Raw genomic sequence first — 17,882 nt, 5'->3', positions numbered from 1 at the left:
AGAACAAGTAAGGGGCTAAGAATTCCCTAGAAGCTTGAGTCACAAGTGCTTAAAAAATGACTGCCGCTCAGAGCTCAATTAGTATTCAAGGAAAAACATGACTAGGATTTTCTCCTCTGCCTTCCTGTCACTAGAAAACAAATACAACTGGTCAGGAAGTTTATCTGATCCAAAGGAGGCTGATTTCTGGCAGAGGACTATGTCTAGCTAGACTGAAGAGCACTGCACTTCGTTGGACCAGCATGTTGGGTGCACACATGCTTGAAACAAAATAAACTCCAGATCAAGATTCAGGAATATTTATAGGGAAAAACTGAAACTTGTTTTACTTAGATCTAGCTTAGGAAGACAGAAAAGGGGCATTGCTGGCCAAGTACAAAGTCCTTTTTTAAAAAAGAAAGAGGCTGAGGCCGGACTGCTAGCTAGCACAGCAGCTGGTGTGGGGGAGAGCCTGCTCCATGATTTGGTTCTTAAAATTCACTTGGCTGTCAGACTTGACTACTAATTCAGCTGTTTCCAGCTTACAAATGCCTGTTAAGAGTTATTTAGTCTGAGTGAGAAAAGGTGGTCCCTTCATTTAAAAAAAACTTTCCCCTGTAAATGCTGGTCCCATACAGTGATGTTACGAATCCTGGTTCTATCACTTACTAGCTACACTGCCTTCCCCGAACCTGTTTGTCTATGACATGGAGATAAAGAACTTAACTCACAGTTACCGTGAAATTTGGAGCTCACAGAAAGGGTCTACTGGGCAATGTGCCGGGCACATCACGTGGTCAATGAGTGCTAGCTGCCATTTATTATTCCAGGGGGACCCTCAGATTGTCCCTGTTCTCTGTATCTGCCACACAGCTGCTTAACTGGCCAAGCCCTGCAGAACAACTGGCTCTTGCATTTTTCAAAACTTGCTTTAATCGCAAAGAACAGAATCTGGCCACAGAAGAGGAACATTCCCCCGCCTTTCTATTGATTTCCAGGTTTGAGAAGCAAAAGCAATTCTGGGGTCTAATTTCAGTGTCCTTAGGTGCAACCCAGGCCCAGATCCCTATCTGAGAAGAAGAGATATTTGGGAATAAAAACACATTTGCCCTTCCCAACTGTCTCCTCTTTGCCGTGTGACTAAGTGACGGGCGGCCCTGAGCCATCGCTGCAGAAGGGCTCGGTGCTGTCTTCTGCGAGCCCTCTGCTCTGCTTTTGGCCGTAAATCTGCCTGCAGGAGGCCTGTCTGCTGTCCGGCAGATGGTGCAGAGGCCATGGAGGGGCTGGCACAGGATCTAGCTCCCCTGGGAATCTCCTCACAGCCTCACCCGTTGAAGGGAGAAAGCGAGAGCAAGTTCCCATTAGCAGGCTTGCCTGGAGTAACTTAACCAAAACCGAATGGGTCTCTTCTCTTGGAGAAGGGGCTGCTGGTTCAGTGAAGGGGAGGGAGCAGCTCCCACTTCCACCTGCTTTGTGATTTGGGCCATTCTGCTTGCCCTTTCCGGCCTCAGCCATAACAGACAGCTAGGGTCCCTTCCAGCTCCGACTTCCACGTGTGTGGGTTGAGCCTCCTGGAGAACAAATCTCAGTCTGACATTCACTATCCCTTCCAGACCTCTTAGCAATAAAATAAAAAAGTCACATATTTGAATGTGGATCACAAAATCCATGCCTCCTACCCGTCTGTAAGGAATGCAGTGCAAAATGCCACGCGTGTGATCTTCTCATGAACAATGAGAACTTCAAAGCCCTTTCCCTTTTGTGGATGGATCACAGCCCCGTGTTTGCTGGGAGATCCTAGCAGGCCTGCCCCCTCGCTGGGTCACGTCTCCTCTTAAGGCACTGGGCAGGATCTGGGCGGTGACTCCGGCAGTCGGGAGAGTGGAGGTGGATAAAAGACGCTGAAACCACAAAGGCCAATTTGCAGAGAAGGCGCCAGGCTTCTCCGGGGACTCAAAAGTAAACACGCCTCTCCAGGCTTTCCCCTGGACGCCACCGACAGCTCCAGGAGCCGGGATGACCTACACAAGGCCGAGACGTGGTGAAAACTGGCCCGGACCTAATTTTTAAATAAGCAGCCCTGCAAAAGGGTGAGGTTGGCTTCTGGGAGTGGAGTGGCCCCCAGTGTGCCTGCCCTGTGTTCCACAGTACCATCATCTCACAGAAAAGAGGCAGAAGAACTGTACCTGTACAGAGATGCCACCACACGGAGTGGGGAATCTAGTTACAATTTACACATATATGCATATTTATGGTTTTTAAAAAGTCTTCCGGAAAGAACAGCTGAAGGCTACTGGGAGAAGAAAAACAAGAGACGATGTAAAACTTTCCCAGCTGTCATTTGACTAGGAGTCTCTGTTCCTGGGGTTCGAAACTCTGAGTTTAAAAGTGCCCACACAAATCCTTTGAAACAATAAACCTGACGACTCGCTCGCTGACCAGCGGGCAGCCTTCCCTCCGGCGCACGTTCCTGAGCTCACAGGTGCCTGGAGAAGCCGCGGCGGGTGGTGGCCCACCAGCGTGCGCAGCGAGCGGTCCGATCCGAGCTCAGCGGAGGCCAGTGGGGGTGGGCCCTCCCGCCCGGCCTGGCTCAGAAGTTCTGTTGCCGCCGCTTCTTAGCCTCAATGGCATCCAAGATGGGCTGCCGCTTGGATTGGTACTTCTGCCGGATCTCTTCAATTTCCTGCTCCATCATGGGGTCGAGGGCCAACAGCCTCTTCCGAAGGTCCTCCACTGTCCAGCTCTTAAGCTAGGAGAGAAGGGGAAAGTACTGTCACCCAGGGGGAAGGGAGAGGGATGAACGTGTGGTCACACGGAGTAGGGGAGGCAGGGGTGAAGAGTGGCAGTTCACTCAAATGAAGGCATGCCACCAAGCTTCTCTGAGACCATTGCTTCCTGTAAGAGTTCCAGCTGCTAATTTCTTTGTGCCTGGACCGAGAACTTAATGAATCACACTTCATCTCCCCTACCTTTTAAACTCATTGTTAGGCATTAAAATTACAGCGGTTTGATGTATGCAAACTAGTGGTTGTCTCCTCATTCTGTCTGACCAGGAGATGGGCATCTGGACACCGCACCAAGGAGATGATGCTGAGTAAGGGGCAGGTGCTCTCTCCCCACACCAGGGTCTGTGCGCTGTCACACGCATTAATCATCGCTAACATTTACTGGGGGTAATCGTGCCCAAGACCCCACTCTAAGCACTTTCTGTGGATTATCTACATAAGCATCTTATAAACACAATCCAGGGGTGGGGGATTGGAGAAACCCTGAAACTTCTGAGATTCCATCACCCACAGAAGAAAACAGGACTCGATACATAAATTAGTAACAACGGCTAGCACATAAAATGCTTTACATCCATTGATTCATCTAATCCTTGAAACCCTATCATTTGAGCATGTAATGATCCCCCAGTTACAGATGAACGAGTGAACGAAGAGAGTGGCTAAGCACCCTGCCAGCGCCTCACAGCGAGGAAGGGCAGAGTCTGGGTTCCAAACCAGAGTGGGTGCTCTTGCTCTCCGGCGGCATCGCAGGAGGAGCAGACTCCCCCAGCACCGCTTCACAACCAGCTCACCCCCGGTTAGAACATGGCTCTGCCTCTCGCAAGTGCCGTGAGACTCAGGCAAATTGCCCATCTCCCCTGGCCTTCCTCGTCTACAGAAGTGGGACAGCAACGCCTCATCATGTTCCTCGTTAGAACTGCTAGCACGGTGCCCGGTAGGTGGTGAGCTGAGACACGGCACTGTGTGCGACAGGTAGGTGGTGAGCTGAGAGATGGCACTGCCTGTGACAGCTGGGCCTCCTCACTCAAGCCCAGGAGCGCTCTGCCTGCGTCTGCAGCTGCTGGGTGAGTGGCCTGGCTGCCAACTGTGTGGAGTCTTCACTGAACCCAAGCAGGGCCGGTCCTGGCTGGCAGGGGGAATGAATGCAGCATTGTCCACAGCAGGTGGTGATAAATCCTGTGAGCTCACTACCCTTTTAATAGGTATCGGTTTTAAGAACTCAAAAGGCTCACTCAAATCTTAAGAGAGATTTATAGAATCATCACCTCCCTCGGCCCCTTCCTGAGGCCCCCACCGGGAAGTGGTCAGGCAGGAGCGTGAAGGAGCCTTTCTGTCCCCCTTCCTTTAGGGAGTGGGGGGAGTGAGTGTCGAGTGGCCTCCCCAGCAATGGTTTAGGGACCTGACACCGCAGGAATTTCCACTGGCCCCACTACAGGGAAGTTGTCTGAGAAGTGAGAAAAGCCTAACAGTTTAAGACCAAAGGTCCTTTGTTATGTGAGAATGGAAAGACCCGAGTGTGGGGAAATGATGGGAAAAATGCAACTTCCTTTCCAGCCTGTAGTTTTATACCATCTAGGAGGCTGGTGTTCTTGGCCCAGGGACACCCCAAAAAGTGATGCTTCCTTAGTCTTTGGCTTTTCTAACTCCTTCTGCAGAGAACACCCCAGCTTGAACTGTCGATACTGAATGTGGCTGGTAGTTAAGGACTTCCCTTTCAGATCACAGATCCTAAATCTCTACAGGCTGTGTAACCCTGGACAAATAACTGCACCTCTCCGAGCCTCGGTTTCCTCTTCCGGAAAACAGACAACACCAGTTCCTCCATCCTTAGGCTGTAGTGAGGACTGGATGAGCTAAGGGTGCAGAGTTCTCAGAACTTCATACAGTACGCATGTAGCAGATGGTAAGCATTCCAAAAATGATAGCAGTTATCACTGTTATTTCTATAACTGTTGCTAATATTATTAAAAAGACTACTATTAATCTCCATAAATAAGCTACTTCTGTAACTTCTGTTCTAAGCCAATATCAAACAAGTAAAAAAGAAAATATTCTATACTATTTTGAGCTGACATGCCTACAGGTTGGCACTTGCCTGCAATGCCCATTGAACTTATTATAATTATAGTTCAACTAAATATTTTCCATCCATCCATCCGTCCATTTATCAAATAGTCACTGAACACCGACGATGAGCCGGGCTCTGTCCGGGGCACAGGATGCACGGAGAGAGACGCCTGCGGTGGCAGCTCACTGAGCCACTTCTGGGGAGGCCGCTGCTGCCCGTTTCACTCCCTCACAACCCACGCGGGAGTGTTTTCTTTTTCAGCGGAAACAAAACAAATCGCTGCCCTTTTGAAGCTAACGTTGTAGTGCGGTAAGACAGACAGGTAATATTAGTTAACACAGTAAATTTCTCTTACATTGGACTGTGACAGGTGCTTTGGAAAAAGAAAAAAAAAATTACAGTGAGGAGAGGGGAGTTGGGAACTGGGAGGGGAGACTTGCTTTTTATCCACCGTTAGGATGAAGAATAAAGTGCGGAATGAAGAAATGTGAGTTAGGAGAGCTGCACCAACTTGTTCTTTGACTCAAAGTAGCCCCTCTCCTCCGTACACCTGTCTCCCCTGGGTGAGTAGGGCTGCCTGGATGACCTCAAAGCACTTTTTAGACTCAACGTCTCTCAAAGTGTGATCCGTGGGTCACCTGCACCAGAACCACTTGGTAAAAATAGACTCCTGAGCCCCAACCAGAGCTATTTGATCACCCAGGAGGGAGGCCCAGGACTGCATGCTAAGGAAGCTATTCAGTGAGTCCTATAAACCCTCATGTTCAGTAAGCGTGATCCCCCACCTTCCTGCTTGTTTTCCCAGCAGCAAAATTCTCACAAAATAACTGGCCGGACTCTAGTGGAAAGCTTCTAGGTTTCCTTAGCTTTTTGCCCTTGATGCTAATCTGGGCACCAATGACCTCCTCTGCTTTATCACAGCCACCTTCAGACCAACGGACTTGCCCAGAGGCCTCTGGGGTTTAAGTTACACCTGACCTATTAGTACACAGCCAGCCAGTCACTACTAATGACTCGGTCACACCATCCAGATATGGATTTTTCTGAAAACAAGCTGAGAGGATGGTTTTATGGCGCCAAGTATAGCATTTCACCTTCCTGGTCATTGGTAGCATAAATACATTTCAAGTGTTTTTCTTGCAGTAAAATAACTGTGGTTCTACAGTTTTAATACAGCAAATTCTCAAATTGGCCACGTGGGTAGCCTGAGCTGTTGTCACGAATTAATGGAAATGCCACCATTTAGCATGTCATCTATCCCCCCAAGGCTCAGAGCGCTCTCTGCGCTGTGACTCTCACATTTACATCCCTAGACTATAATTCTCCTCTGCACTCCAGGCTCACATGTCCAGATCAGATCCTTCTGGACAACTCGGTCCCCAATAACCTCACATAAGCCAGCTGCTTATCACATCTACAAGAAAGCTCTGGAATCCTCCCCTTCCTCACTCCATAACCTCCTCCCTACTGCCCAGGCTTCCCCACCTCAGGGTGCTCAAGTCAACATGATTCTTCCCTTCCCCTCACCACACCCCTGCCCATGTCCAATTCTCCAATCTAATCTCTGAAATACTAGTACAGCTCAAATCCAACCACGTTTTTTATCCAAACCTTCAAATCAGGCCACCATTACCTCATAGCAACAAACATAATTAAACATAGAGAAATGGGTTAGATCAGGGGTCGGCAAACTGCAGCTCTCGAGCCACATGCAGCTCTTCAGCCCCTTGTGTGTGGCTCTTTCACAAAACACCACGGCCTGGGCGAGTCTATTTTGAAGAAGTGGCACTAGAAGAGGTTTAAGTTTAGAAAACTTGGCTCTCAAAAGAAATTTCAATCGTACTGCTGATATTTGGCTCTGTTGACTAACGAGTTTGCCGTCCACTGGGTTAGATCACTTCACCCTTGTTTCCTACTACACTTAGAACAAAACCCAACTCACCAAGGTTACAAAGGCCCCCATCTCGGCCTCTCCAACTTCATCACCTACTGCCCAGCCCCAAACCTTTGCTCAGGACCCTGTAGCCACACTTGTAGATCCTCAAACAGGCCACATTTCTTCTGGCCTCAAGGGAAGTTATCTTTCTGCCTTGATGACTCACCTTCTCCCTGGTGCCGCCCCTTCACCCGCCCCTCCCCCCCCCCAACTTTGTCCGTGTCCCTAGGCCTTAGCTCCAAAGTCCCATTCTCTGGCCATTTAATCTACAATAGAAAGGTCGTCTGTTTTCCATTATTCTCTATCTCCGCCCCAAGTTTATTTCCTTCCAAACAGCCATGGCACCTTGTAATCATGCTCATTTGTCTCTCTCACTAGGATGACAGTTCACTATGCTGAGCATGATGATGGCTGAAGGAATGCATGAAGCGACCTTGGTTTCCAGTCAAACAATAAGGGAGCCACAGAAATCCAGGCAGTGGCTTCCGTGGAGCACCACCCCTGGGGCGAGGCTGGGGGCGAGATGCCGAGAGGACTGTGTGTGGAACCAGGAGTGGTTCCCTCAAGGAGCTCCCATTCCTCACAGCATTCTTTTGAAGGAAGTCTTTGCTCACTTGATTAAAATCGAAATGTTTTATACTGACTGATAAGAAAGCAGGTTTCCAATCTTAGTAGTCAGCAATAAAAGACATGCCCCCCTCAAAAAAAAAATTGGGGTGGGGGGGAGGGGAAAAGAATTTCTACTACAAGAAACACACTGGAAAGAACGAGATAATCAGAAGAATAAGACGCTAACCTCCTGGACAAGACAAAATGAATCCCGAGCCCAGAGCCACAGGATGATAAGACTGAAGGTGGGCAGTGCTGAAACAAACAGGGATTTGGGCTCTTTTCCTGGGAGAGGTCACAGAAGGATGGAGAAAGGAAAACATGCTGCTTACTCACGGTAATTTACAGCTCCGGCTTGGGAAAATGGACAGGGTAGGCTCCGAGTGTGAGAGGAAGCACTGATGTTTGAGGTCCCTTTCACTCCTGTCTAACAGCCGCCTAGACTGCACCCACCACGGCCAGCGGCCCTGACAGATGTCTGCCACGTGTCTGAGCAAGTAAAGGTAACACAATGCAGATGAGATTTCTCTGAAAATGAGGTCTCTGAAAATGTTATATCTAAAGTAGGCTTCCCCCCCCCCCCCCCAATCTGAAATTCAGCCTTCCTCAGTTTCAGCAGGATACAAAGCTGTCTTACTACTGATCCTACCCATAAACATGGAAGAAATAGGTTAATGACATGAACATATGCTGTGCGTTCGGCTTGGAGCAGGCACTTTTTGTCTGCCCCGTTTCACGTAAGCCATCTGTTAGGCAGGTACCGTTCCTGCTCTCCTTTTACAAACGAGGCCAATGAGGATGAGAGTGGGCAAGTAATTCCCCCAAAGTGAGACAGCAAAGAGTTGGAAGAGACTGTAACCACAACCACCTGCAGCGTTTCTGGAAATGGGTCCATTAGTGGCAAACGTGACACTACAGAAGCTGATGGTCCTCACATTAAGCAATGTCATTGCTCAGCAATGTTGGTGACATCGGGAAGCCTGGTGACCTCTCTGGACTTGGTTTCCCCATCTGTGAAACGGATGAATGACCTGCCTACTCGCCGCCTTTCCTCGTGTAAAAATGCCAGTGCCTGGCATGTGCCTGCTGAAGTGCATGACTCAATGCAAGGTGGCTGACCATTATTCAAATCTAACGAACCGACTTTACTGGCAGCTCCACGAGGCCAGGAACACTGCTGGGCAGCAGCTGTTGGAAGAGCACACAGGTTTAGGCCAGGAGCACTGGCTTCGAGTCAGATGGACCTGGGTCCATGGGAGCTCTGCCCTTGGCAGATCACCTAACAAGTGCCTCCCCCGCCCCATTGTTCAGTGCAGGATAACAGCATTTATCCTACAAGGGGAGCTGTGAGGCCTACAGGTATTGGTAAAGTATATGACAGTGTCTAGTGCACACCAGAATGAAACTGGGTAAATTGGGAGCTGCCTCCTTAAATCCTTTTCTGGCAAATGGAGGACACAAATGAGTAACAGAAACAGTGAGTAAGCACTGAGCCTGAACTGCTCTACATACAGTGCAGGACACACAGCATACACAGAGGTGTCCCTCAAGAGCTGTGTGTGGACACCCCACATCCAATAACCCGGTTTGTGTCCTCGGGCATAGCAAAATCCTCAGATTCCGGCAACAGCACGAATACAGAGGGCTAATGGGAACAGATTTCTTCTCACCCTGCTTTGCAACACAGAACTCTGAATTATTATACATCGTGTCCGTGTCGGTTGCACAACCGGCCAGGAGAACAACTGAGAAGATCAGGCTGATGTTTCATCACAAGTGAGAACTCAGAGAAATGACACCAACGATCAGCCTGGACATCAGCAGCGTCAAGCTACACTAAGCGCATCAGAACGTACAGCAGGGCTTTGCCCGCCTCGGCTACAGGCCCATTTGAACACACAGGTCTGGTCCCCATCCCAGGTTCAGGGCTTAGACCTATTCCAAAGTTCAGCTCCTCTGCTGTGAGAAACTCTCACCTCTGAACTCTATTATGCAAATAGCATCATGAGTTGTTCCTAAAAAACAACCAAAGAGACTTGCCAAAGCTTTTAGGACAAGCTTCAATTCTGGACAGACGGAATTAGAGCACTCTATTCTGTGCCCAATGTCACAAACAAAATTTCTCAAACACACATTCCTCCGGACAGGTGAGTCAGGCTGATTGATGCCCTGCCACAGGAAATGGTGTGGCCAGCTTAAGGGAAGAGCACACCTCTGGAATTTAGCAAGACGATAAGGAAGCTAAAAAGTCAAATGAAGCCATAACACGCCTTTCCACATCTTTAACACCAGCCCCTGAAGGTTAACAAAAGTGCAATGAAGAAAGCGCACGAAGGTTGTTGTAAGGCACCTAGGGCACTGATTCCGTCCCACCGAGGAGACCCTTTCTTGTCTCTAGGAGAGGGTTCTAGCCTGGGGAGAGGAGACTTTAGAAGATTCAAGATTCAGGGTGATGCAATAATCTTTCAGCGGATGAGTAAGCGGACAGTCAAACAAAAAAGCAAGGAAGCTGACCGGTCAAATCACAATTGTGCAGACTAAGTAAGCATAAGTCAGACCCTTCAATTTCAAAAGATATTGCTTCTTAAGTGAAACTTGTGCAAGTTTTAATGAGTGATTTCCTCTGATTCAAATTATGGTCATGCCAAATTTGCTTCAATCAGGCCCTTATAAAATCTTCCTAATGCTTCTCCAATAAGGAAGAAAAGCTGTAAAACTATATCGACTAAAGATTACTTCAACTCCATTTTGAGTTTATGATGATTTCAAATCAATACATAGAATTGTTATCAGAATACCAACCAAAGAAAACATGACTGCATGTACATAAAATATACATGAAACGCAGACCTCAAACCTGGGTAAAAGCAAAGAAACCTGTCTGCAAGCAGACCTGGCGACATGGTGACAAGAGCGCTGACAAGGGTCAGCTGACTGGCCTCAACCAACCCCGAGACTGAATCCAGAGAGGCTCCCGCCAGGCGAAGGGAGGCCCGGCAGGGACAGTGCGCGTGTGGCGTATAAAGAAGATGATTTGATAAATGGTATAAACGAAAAGACAAGAAGCAAAAGTTTATTTTTCTTGAAACAAAGAGGTTTTGCTGTAAGATATATGGCTTGCATTATTTTACTTATCTCTGACTTATTGAGAACAATCCTCAAGTTTACCCTGGCAGAATTAATTTCTGAACTAGTGCTTTTGCATGCTTAGAATTTATTCAATCTCTGCTCAGGCATGAACTTTCACAACTTACTCGGAATATCACAATGCACCTGCTTTTTGTTACTGCTGTTTTGTTTTTGTTCTGTGAGTTTTAGAAGAGCCTTTGGCCAAAAGTAATAAATCTTTGACCAAACCCAGATTTTTTCCTTCCCTCATGACTCCGGCTTCCCACAGCAAGAACCCATAAAGATGTTCATACCACCAATATGAGAGTAATGGTTGTCACAAGGCGTGGCATTGCTACTATCCAGCATTAAGTCTTTAATTATAGAGATGCAGCGAGTTCCTTCCCTGTGTCAGACACTCGTGCTAGGACTGGAGAAGGCATCAGGAGGGACGGCAGGGGTGTATTAAGTAAGGGTGTGTACGGGACAAAGTATATGGCAGGATTCCTTTACACTAGAAGTGGAGATAAATGAGGTCGATAAATTATGAAAACAAGCTACTAAGTGCCTAATGGTGGCTAGTATTAATGACAGCTACCTTTAACTGAGTGCTATGTGGGGCATTGTCCCATGCAATCCTCAGAATAGTCTATGAAGTACGTAGTATAATCCCATCTCACAGCGGTGGATACTGAGGGTTAGAGATACAGGAATTTTCTCACAGCCCTAAAGCCGGTAAGTGCAGGTGGCTGAGTTAGATGTGAGTCCCAGCATGTCCAGCTGTTAAAGCCAAGCAAGTCATCATGTGTAACAGGAGTTGAGAGAAGGAAGCATCCCTGTGGTCAGAGTCTCTGAGAGAAAGGTTTTACATTTTTAGACATTTGTAATACAAAGAATGGGTGCACTCTCTAACTCAGGGAAAATCTAAATTGTAGTATTTTTAAAAATAAAACACAAATCTTATTTCAAGTAATGATCACACTTGAGATACAGGGCGCTAATAAAATTAGGTTAAATACAAGGTGAGGCAAAAGTAGGATTACAGTTGTGAGTACATGAAGCAATTTATTCTTGTATTCTAATTTATTAATTATTGTATTATTTTCCATTCAAACAAATGTAAACCTACTTTTGCCCCACCTTGTAAATGAAAGGATTTATGAGTGAGTATGTCAGTAATAATATAGCCATTCAAAATTCCTCAAAATATGGCAGATGCCGTATTTCCCCACCACGCCATGCTTCTGCTGAACAGAATTCTCTGTCTTTGGTTAGAGAATGCCCATCCAACCTCCCAGCACAGCTAAACTCCAGCTCTTCTTTCTCCCGGACTGCCTTTTCCTTTCACAAAGTGGGGGCTACCTACACTTAAGTCTAATATATTTCCAGTCAGGCCGGCAGAAAAGAGTTCTCAATAAATATATAAGAAAGAAATATATCCTTAAGCTTTACACCCTTACTTTAAAATGACCTTTTACTGGGTTTCTTCAATTATTAGTAAGATGCTGGACTTTCAAGCAGCTTTGAAAATCTACAATCAATACATAAGTCTAATATAATAGTATAAGTTTGTTAAATAAGGTTATATTAATTGGTCTAAACTGACCCATGCATGCCAAAATCAAAATAAATAGCTCGTCCAGTGTCATGACTGCAATCCTCTAATAATAAAAGGCTAATATGCAAATGACCAAATGGTGGAATGACCAGTCACTATGATGCGCACTGACCACCAGGGGGCAGACATTCAATGCAGGAGCTGCCCCCTAGTGGTCAGTGTGCTCCCACAGGGGGAGCACTGCTCAGCCGGAAGCCGGGCTCATGGCTGGTGAGTGCAGCGGTAGTGATGGGAGCCTCTCCGGCCTCTGTGGCAATGCGAAGGATGTCCGACTGATGGCTTAGTGGGCCTAAGCCATGAATCGGACGTCCCCTCAGGGCTTCCGAATTGCGAGAGGGCACAGTCCAGGCTGAGGGACCCCCTGCCAAGTGCACGAATTTTGTGCACTGAGCATCTAGTAAAGCTGTAAGAGAAAATGGACATAGAAAACATCTCTAGTCTTGGTTGCTCATGATTACTTTTAGAGAAAGATTCTACTTTAAGGGTAGCTCTAAATTGGTTTATGAATTTCACACTTAAGGAAACCAAACTGAGAGAGGAAAATTTTCAGGAAGTTAGCAAACACAGAGCTTAGAATAAATAAATCTCTGAGGAAAACTGAAAATGTTTAAAGAAGGCACAGCACAGAATAAGGCAGAATATGATGTTCCTGATATTTGAAAGGACTGAAGAGTGATGTCAAAAGTATCAACATTCTTGCAGTGCTATTAATCTTTCAGAAGATGGAATACCTAAACAGCAACTGTACTGAGCTCCTGTTTTAACACAGCTTAATAATTCAGGAAAGGAGCTGGCTGATCACGTAAGAATCCCTGCAGGCGGTGTCTCTACTTGCTCGGGCTGGAAATTTCCAAGATAACAAAAGGGCCAGGCTTTCCCCTCTCATCTTGCCCAACAGAAGAAGCCCAAAGAATCCCTAGCAAATCTGAAAGCTACAATACAAGCTGATCCCACTTTACTTAATAGAAGAAGTCTTAAAAGATACTTTCTGACTAAATAGGATCCAATTTAAATACACTAAAAGAACAAAATGCTCACAGAAAACTAGTTAAGAATGCAAATAAAATTTTCTGAGTAAGCTATTTTGGAGGCCTAAATTTTTACAATTTGAACTTGCTTAAACTGGGAAAACTTGTCAGCGCTCAATCTCTGGAGAGTACCTATATAAAAATCTCTGTAAATAAGTCCTACTGCTAGAACACTCATGCAATGAAGGGCCAGAGATTTACCAACTAAACACTCCCCACAGGGCTGGAAGCCAATTCCAGCATGTCATAATTACAAGAGTTTTATCAAAGGGTTGATGAAACTTAGGGGCTCAACAAGGGCTGAGTCATATATGTAATTACCTGTTGGAATGGCTAAAAGGCACTTCCCCCAAACCTGAATAGGATGATTGCTGCCAGACAGCTCAGGGCATCTTAATCTACATGTTATTGCCTCCTGTTGGCCAAACACCTGAACAGCTATAGACTATTCCCTAATTTGACAATGCTTCTGTACCTTACCCTTCTGTATTATCTCCACCTTGCCTTAGGACAAATTGTGTTAATAAAAAGCAAGGGTCTTGAGACTAGGAAACTAAGAACTTAGAGCTTAGCTCCTTTAGCGGAAGCTCCTCTGATGTCCAATGCCTTTCAAAATTATCTTTCATCTATGGACTCTTATTTAATCTATGCACAGCCTTTATCCAGATTGCTGAACCCTTTGTAATGCTGGAACAAGAACCCTGGCACCACAGAAATATCCTCTCAATAGCCTTTGAGAAAAAAAAGAACTCTGCAAAAGAAGCAGATAAGTTCTATCTACAAGGCATGTCAGAATTTTTCTGCAATGGCTATCAAATCCTGTCAAAAACAGAAATCGTGTCTAGATAGGGTGGTGGTAGTGATAGCTGTGGTGTGTGTGTGTATGTATGTGTGTGTGTGTGTGTGTGTGTGTGTGTGTGAGAGAGAGAGAGAGAGAGAGAGAGAGAGAGAGAGAGAGAGAGAGAGAGAGAGAGAGAGATTTTTATCCTGCCAGAAACACATAACTGCCTAATAGGGATTTTTGTCTTTTTTCTTTTTTTCTTTTTCTGATTTAAGACTGTCTAAAAAAGATGAGTGTATTCCTATTCTGGAAAGTATTAGTATGTATATGCTCCAGATACTTTGGGACAGTCCTTTATTTTTTTCAACAAATGTTTAATTGGTACAAATAACCAAAGTGATTTAATTTATGACATGGTAATACTCCTCAAATGTGTATAAATTCACACTAGAAAAAAATTCTTTGTAAGAACCATTACCTAGTTTTTTGGCTCAGAAAAGATGATCGTCATCTTTATAGCAGTAACCTCATCTAAGCTCAGAGTTTAAAATGCTTAGCTTCTCTGATATAAGAATGTTCTTTAAAATTTGTATACTAATTATTTTCTGTAATGAACTAGCATCATGAAGAAAGAAACTAACTCCAATCTGGGGTCTGACAGACAGCTTGGAATCTACAATGACAGGGAGAGGGGAGAAAAAATAAAAGAAAATTAGATTAATAAATAAATAAAAATATTAAGAACAGAGACAGTATATTAGTCACTAATTTATTATCTCTTTGCTCCAAATGCACCTTTCTATTGTATATATTCTCTGTGGTAAACAACAGAATCCCTTTCCGTACTTCTTCAAAGTCTGGCAGCCCTGTCAACCTGGACAGCAGAGCCCCCACAGAGCCTGCCCAGACCCCCAGTGTACACCCATGTTTCTGGCTGCTGATGGACTGCTTCTCGCCGGCACTCCCGAGGATAGCCTATGGCTTGCCCAGAGCCTTTGGGCCACATCTGGTTTAGCCAAATCAGCGAACTCCTCTGCTATGCCATGGGCTGAACCCTACCTTCTCCACTGAGTTCTGAACCCCTGGTAGTTTGTCCTTCATTGGGTATTCCCCACAGTCCTGGGGAACCATACAGTTCCCCTCAATCTTAGCTATTACTCTTTTCTCACAGTTAATAATTCCTTGTGTTAAATTTCTGTTTAACCTACTGTGTGATTTCTATCTCTGTACCTAGACTACTACTGGGAGGAAGAGCACGGTGAGTACACAGGAGCACATGTTTGTCCACGGGAAAACTTCCAAAATGCACACCTCAAGTAAAACCTTAAATATAAAAAATACTCAAATAATTTCAAATCTTGAATACTCTGGTATGTTTATTTGCAGGCCAAGTGCAAAATTAAAATGCTCTCATTTGATCCCATTGAAAACTATATTAATGGTGAATAGATAAATTGTGGCATCGACAGAAAATTGAAACTACTCAGCAAAAAGAAGGAACAACTGTAGATACATGGAACAATATGCAGGAATCTCAAAACAGTGTGCCAAAGGGAAGCAGCCGGACACAAAGGACTGTGAACTGTATGACTCCATTCCCATGGCTTTGTGGGAAAGAAAACTAAAGGGACAAAAACAAGGTACGAGGGAGCTCTTGGGGATGATGGAAATGTTCTATATTTTGATTATGATGGTATTATATGTCTTTATACGTTTGTCAAAACTGATCAAACTGTACACTCAAAAGGAACAAATTTTATATAAATATATAAAAATATGTAAATTAAACCTCGACAAACCTGACTTTACAAAACAAAAAATTACACATCGAAATTGTAGAAGATAGTTCAAGTAAGACTTAAAGGGAACAACTTTACATATATATATCAGAAAAAAGAGATGACTGAAAAATTGTCCAATTAGAGGAAAAAAGACCCAGAATAAACTTACAACAGAAAGAGCATAAATTCATGAATCCAAAAGCAAGGACCAACAAAACAAAAAGCTGGTGCTTTTTTGAAAAAAAGGAGAGAAAACTCATAAATTTGATCAAGAAAAAAAAATATTAGGAATGAAAAGCAAGCTAGAATGACAGATATTACAAATTTTAAAATTCAAAATTTTATGCCAAAAGTTTTCAAAACTTAAATGAAATCAAGTTTTCTAGAAGGATCTCTAGATTTATCTGGAATAAAACCCTAAAGACCATGGACTAAGAATTCTGGACCGAAGGACAAAGCAGGATGAGATGCAATGTTAAAATATGTACTTAAATGACAGAGCCACAGAGCAGGAAATAATCTTGGAAAATAGAGGCAGCCATGCTATTACTGAGCAGAAAGAAGTGCTTCTCCTGTAAGCAGGGTAAAAGGACTAGTTAACTCCCGATTCCCAGCTCTGGCAACGTGACAGATTACTTAGCTCACACCCCAAACTTCCTCCTGAGAAAGAAGGGACATCTCCGGGGGCAGAAACATTGTTTGTGTGCCCATCCCATTTTCTTATAATGCTAACATTGGTCTTCCCAGTAAATCAAGAAGTCATAAAGAAAGATAGGGCACAGGAAGGAGGATTTAAAGGCCCATTGTATAATAATTACATAATCACAATAAGCCCTCATTAAAAATTACTTATTAACCATTATTAGTCACTATGTTAAGCACTTTCTTGTATTATCTCATTTGCTCTTCATTAAATCTTACAGCTCTAATTATTAACTTGATTCCAGAGATGGATAGATGGAACATTTTAGGTTTATAGAATTAATCTGCCTGAGGTTATCAAGTGGCAGAGATCAAAATTTAATCTGGCCCTGGCTGAATGGCTCCGTTGATTGATGCGTCGTCCAGTGCACCAAATGGTTGTGGGTTTGATCCCCAGTCAGAGCACATACCTGGGTTATAGGCTTGATCCCTGGTAGGGGCACATACAGGAGGCAACCAATTGATGTTTCTCACTGTCTTCCTTCCTCTCTTCTCTCTAAATTAATAAAAACTATATCCTTGGGTGAGGATTTTAGTAATCCTATACTATAACAAAAGGGTAATATGCAAATCGACTGAATGACCTATCACTATAATGTGCACTTACCACTAGGGGGCATGCGCTCAATGCAGGAGCTGCCTCCTGGTGGTCAGTGTGCTCCCTCAGGGGAGACCGCTCAGCCAGAAGCCGGGCTCATGGCGAGCGAGTGAGGGCAGTGGTGGGAGCTTCTCTGCCCCTGGGGCAGCACTAAGGATGTCCCAGGCAGGGTTCCTGGGCTGCGAAAGGCGCAGGCCAGGCTGAGGGACCCAAAAGTGCACAAATTCATGCACCAGGTTTTTAGTAATAATAATAATCATCATCATCATCATCATCATCCTAATATAGAAAATCCAGGGGCCATCACAACCAAAACAACCAGAGGGACGACCAAATGACTGAACGGCAGGCTGCGTGGGGCGACCAGGCCAGCAGGGGGGGCAGATGGGGGCGACCAGTTTAGTGTGTATGTGGGGGGCAGTTGGGAGTGACCAGGCCAGTGCGGGGGGGCAGTAAGGGGCGACCAGGCTAGTAGGAGGGGGGACAAGTCGGGAGTGACCAGGCTGGCAGTGGGGCAGTTAGGGGCAATAAGGTAGGCAGGCAGGCAGGTGAGCAGTTAGGAGTCAGCGGTCCCGGATTGTGAGAGTGATGTCTGACTGCCCTCCCCTGCCCCATGCACAAATTTTGTGTATCGGTCCTCTAGTATAAAAATAAAAGGCTAAAAACTGAATCTGGCTCTATCTGACTAGTTGGTACTTTCAATGCAAAATCACCTAACATCTACAATTGGTCAGGTGCTTTCACACTTATATAATCTTAGTCCCCAAGGTTTAGCTGTTGGCCTCTGTACCAGAGTTAGCATAAGGCTGGCAAGTTTACTCAAGCCAACTTACCGTAATACTAAATCCTGGCTAAAGGCCAAAGACTGGCTCTCTCTATCTGCAA

At 45.2% G+C, this 17,882-nt stretch overlaps 1 protein-coding gene across 3 annotated transcripts in view; it reads right to left on the bottom strand.

Moving 5' to 3' along the window:
* Positions 1-470: 470 nt before the first annotated feature.
* Positions 471-17,882, bottom strand: part of STK4 (serine/threonine kinase 4) — an 82,512-nt gene continuing 65,100 nt past the window's right edge. For all 3 annotated transcript variants that reach the window (XM_036419002.2, XM_036419000.2, XM_036419001.2), the window contains one exon: positions 471-2,728. In XM_036419002.2, coding sequence (XP_036274895.1) covers positions 2,570-2,728 — 159 coding nt within the window. In that variant the 3' untranslated portion in view covers positions 471-2,569. The remainder of the gene's footprint in view (positions 2,729-17,882) is intronic.

This window comes from Pipistrellus kuhlii, unplaced genomic scaffold, assembly GCF_014108245.1.
Source record: "Pipistrellus kuhlii isolate mPipKuh1 unplaced genomic scaffold, mPipKuh1.p scaffold_m20_p_6, whole genome shotgun sequence".
Classification (NCBI taxonomy): domain Eukaryota; kingdom Metazoa; phylum Chordata; class Mammalia; order Chiroptera; family Vespertilionidae; genus Pipistrellus; species Pipistrellus kuhlii.
The sequence above is the reverse complement of the archived record's forward strand: the minus strand, read 5'-3'. Positions and strand labels throughout refer to the sequence as shown.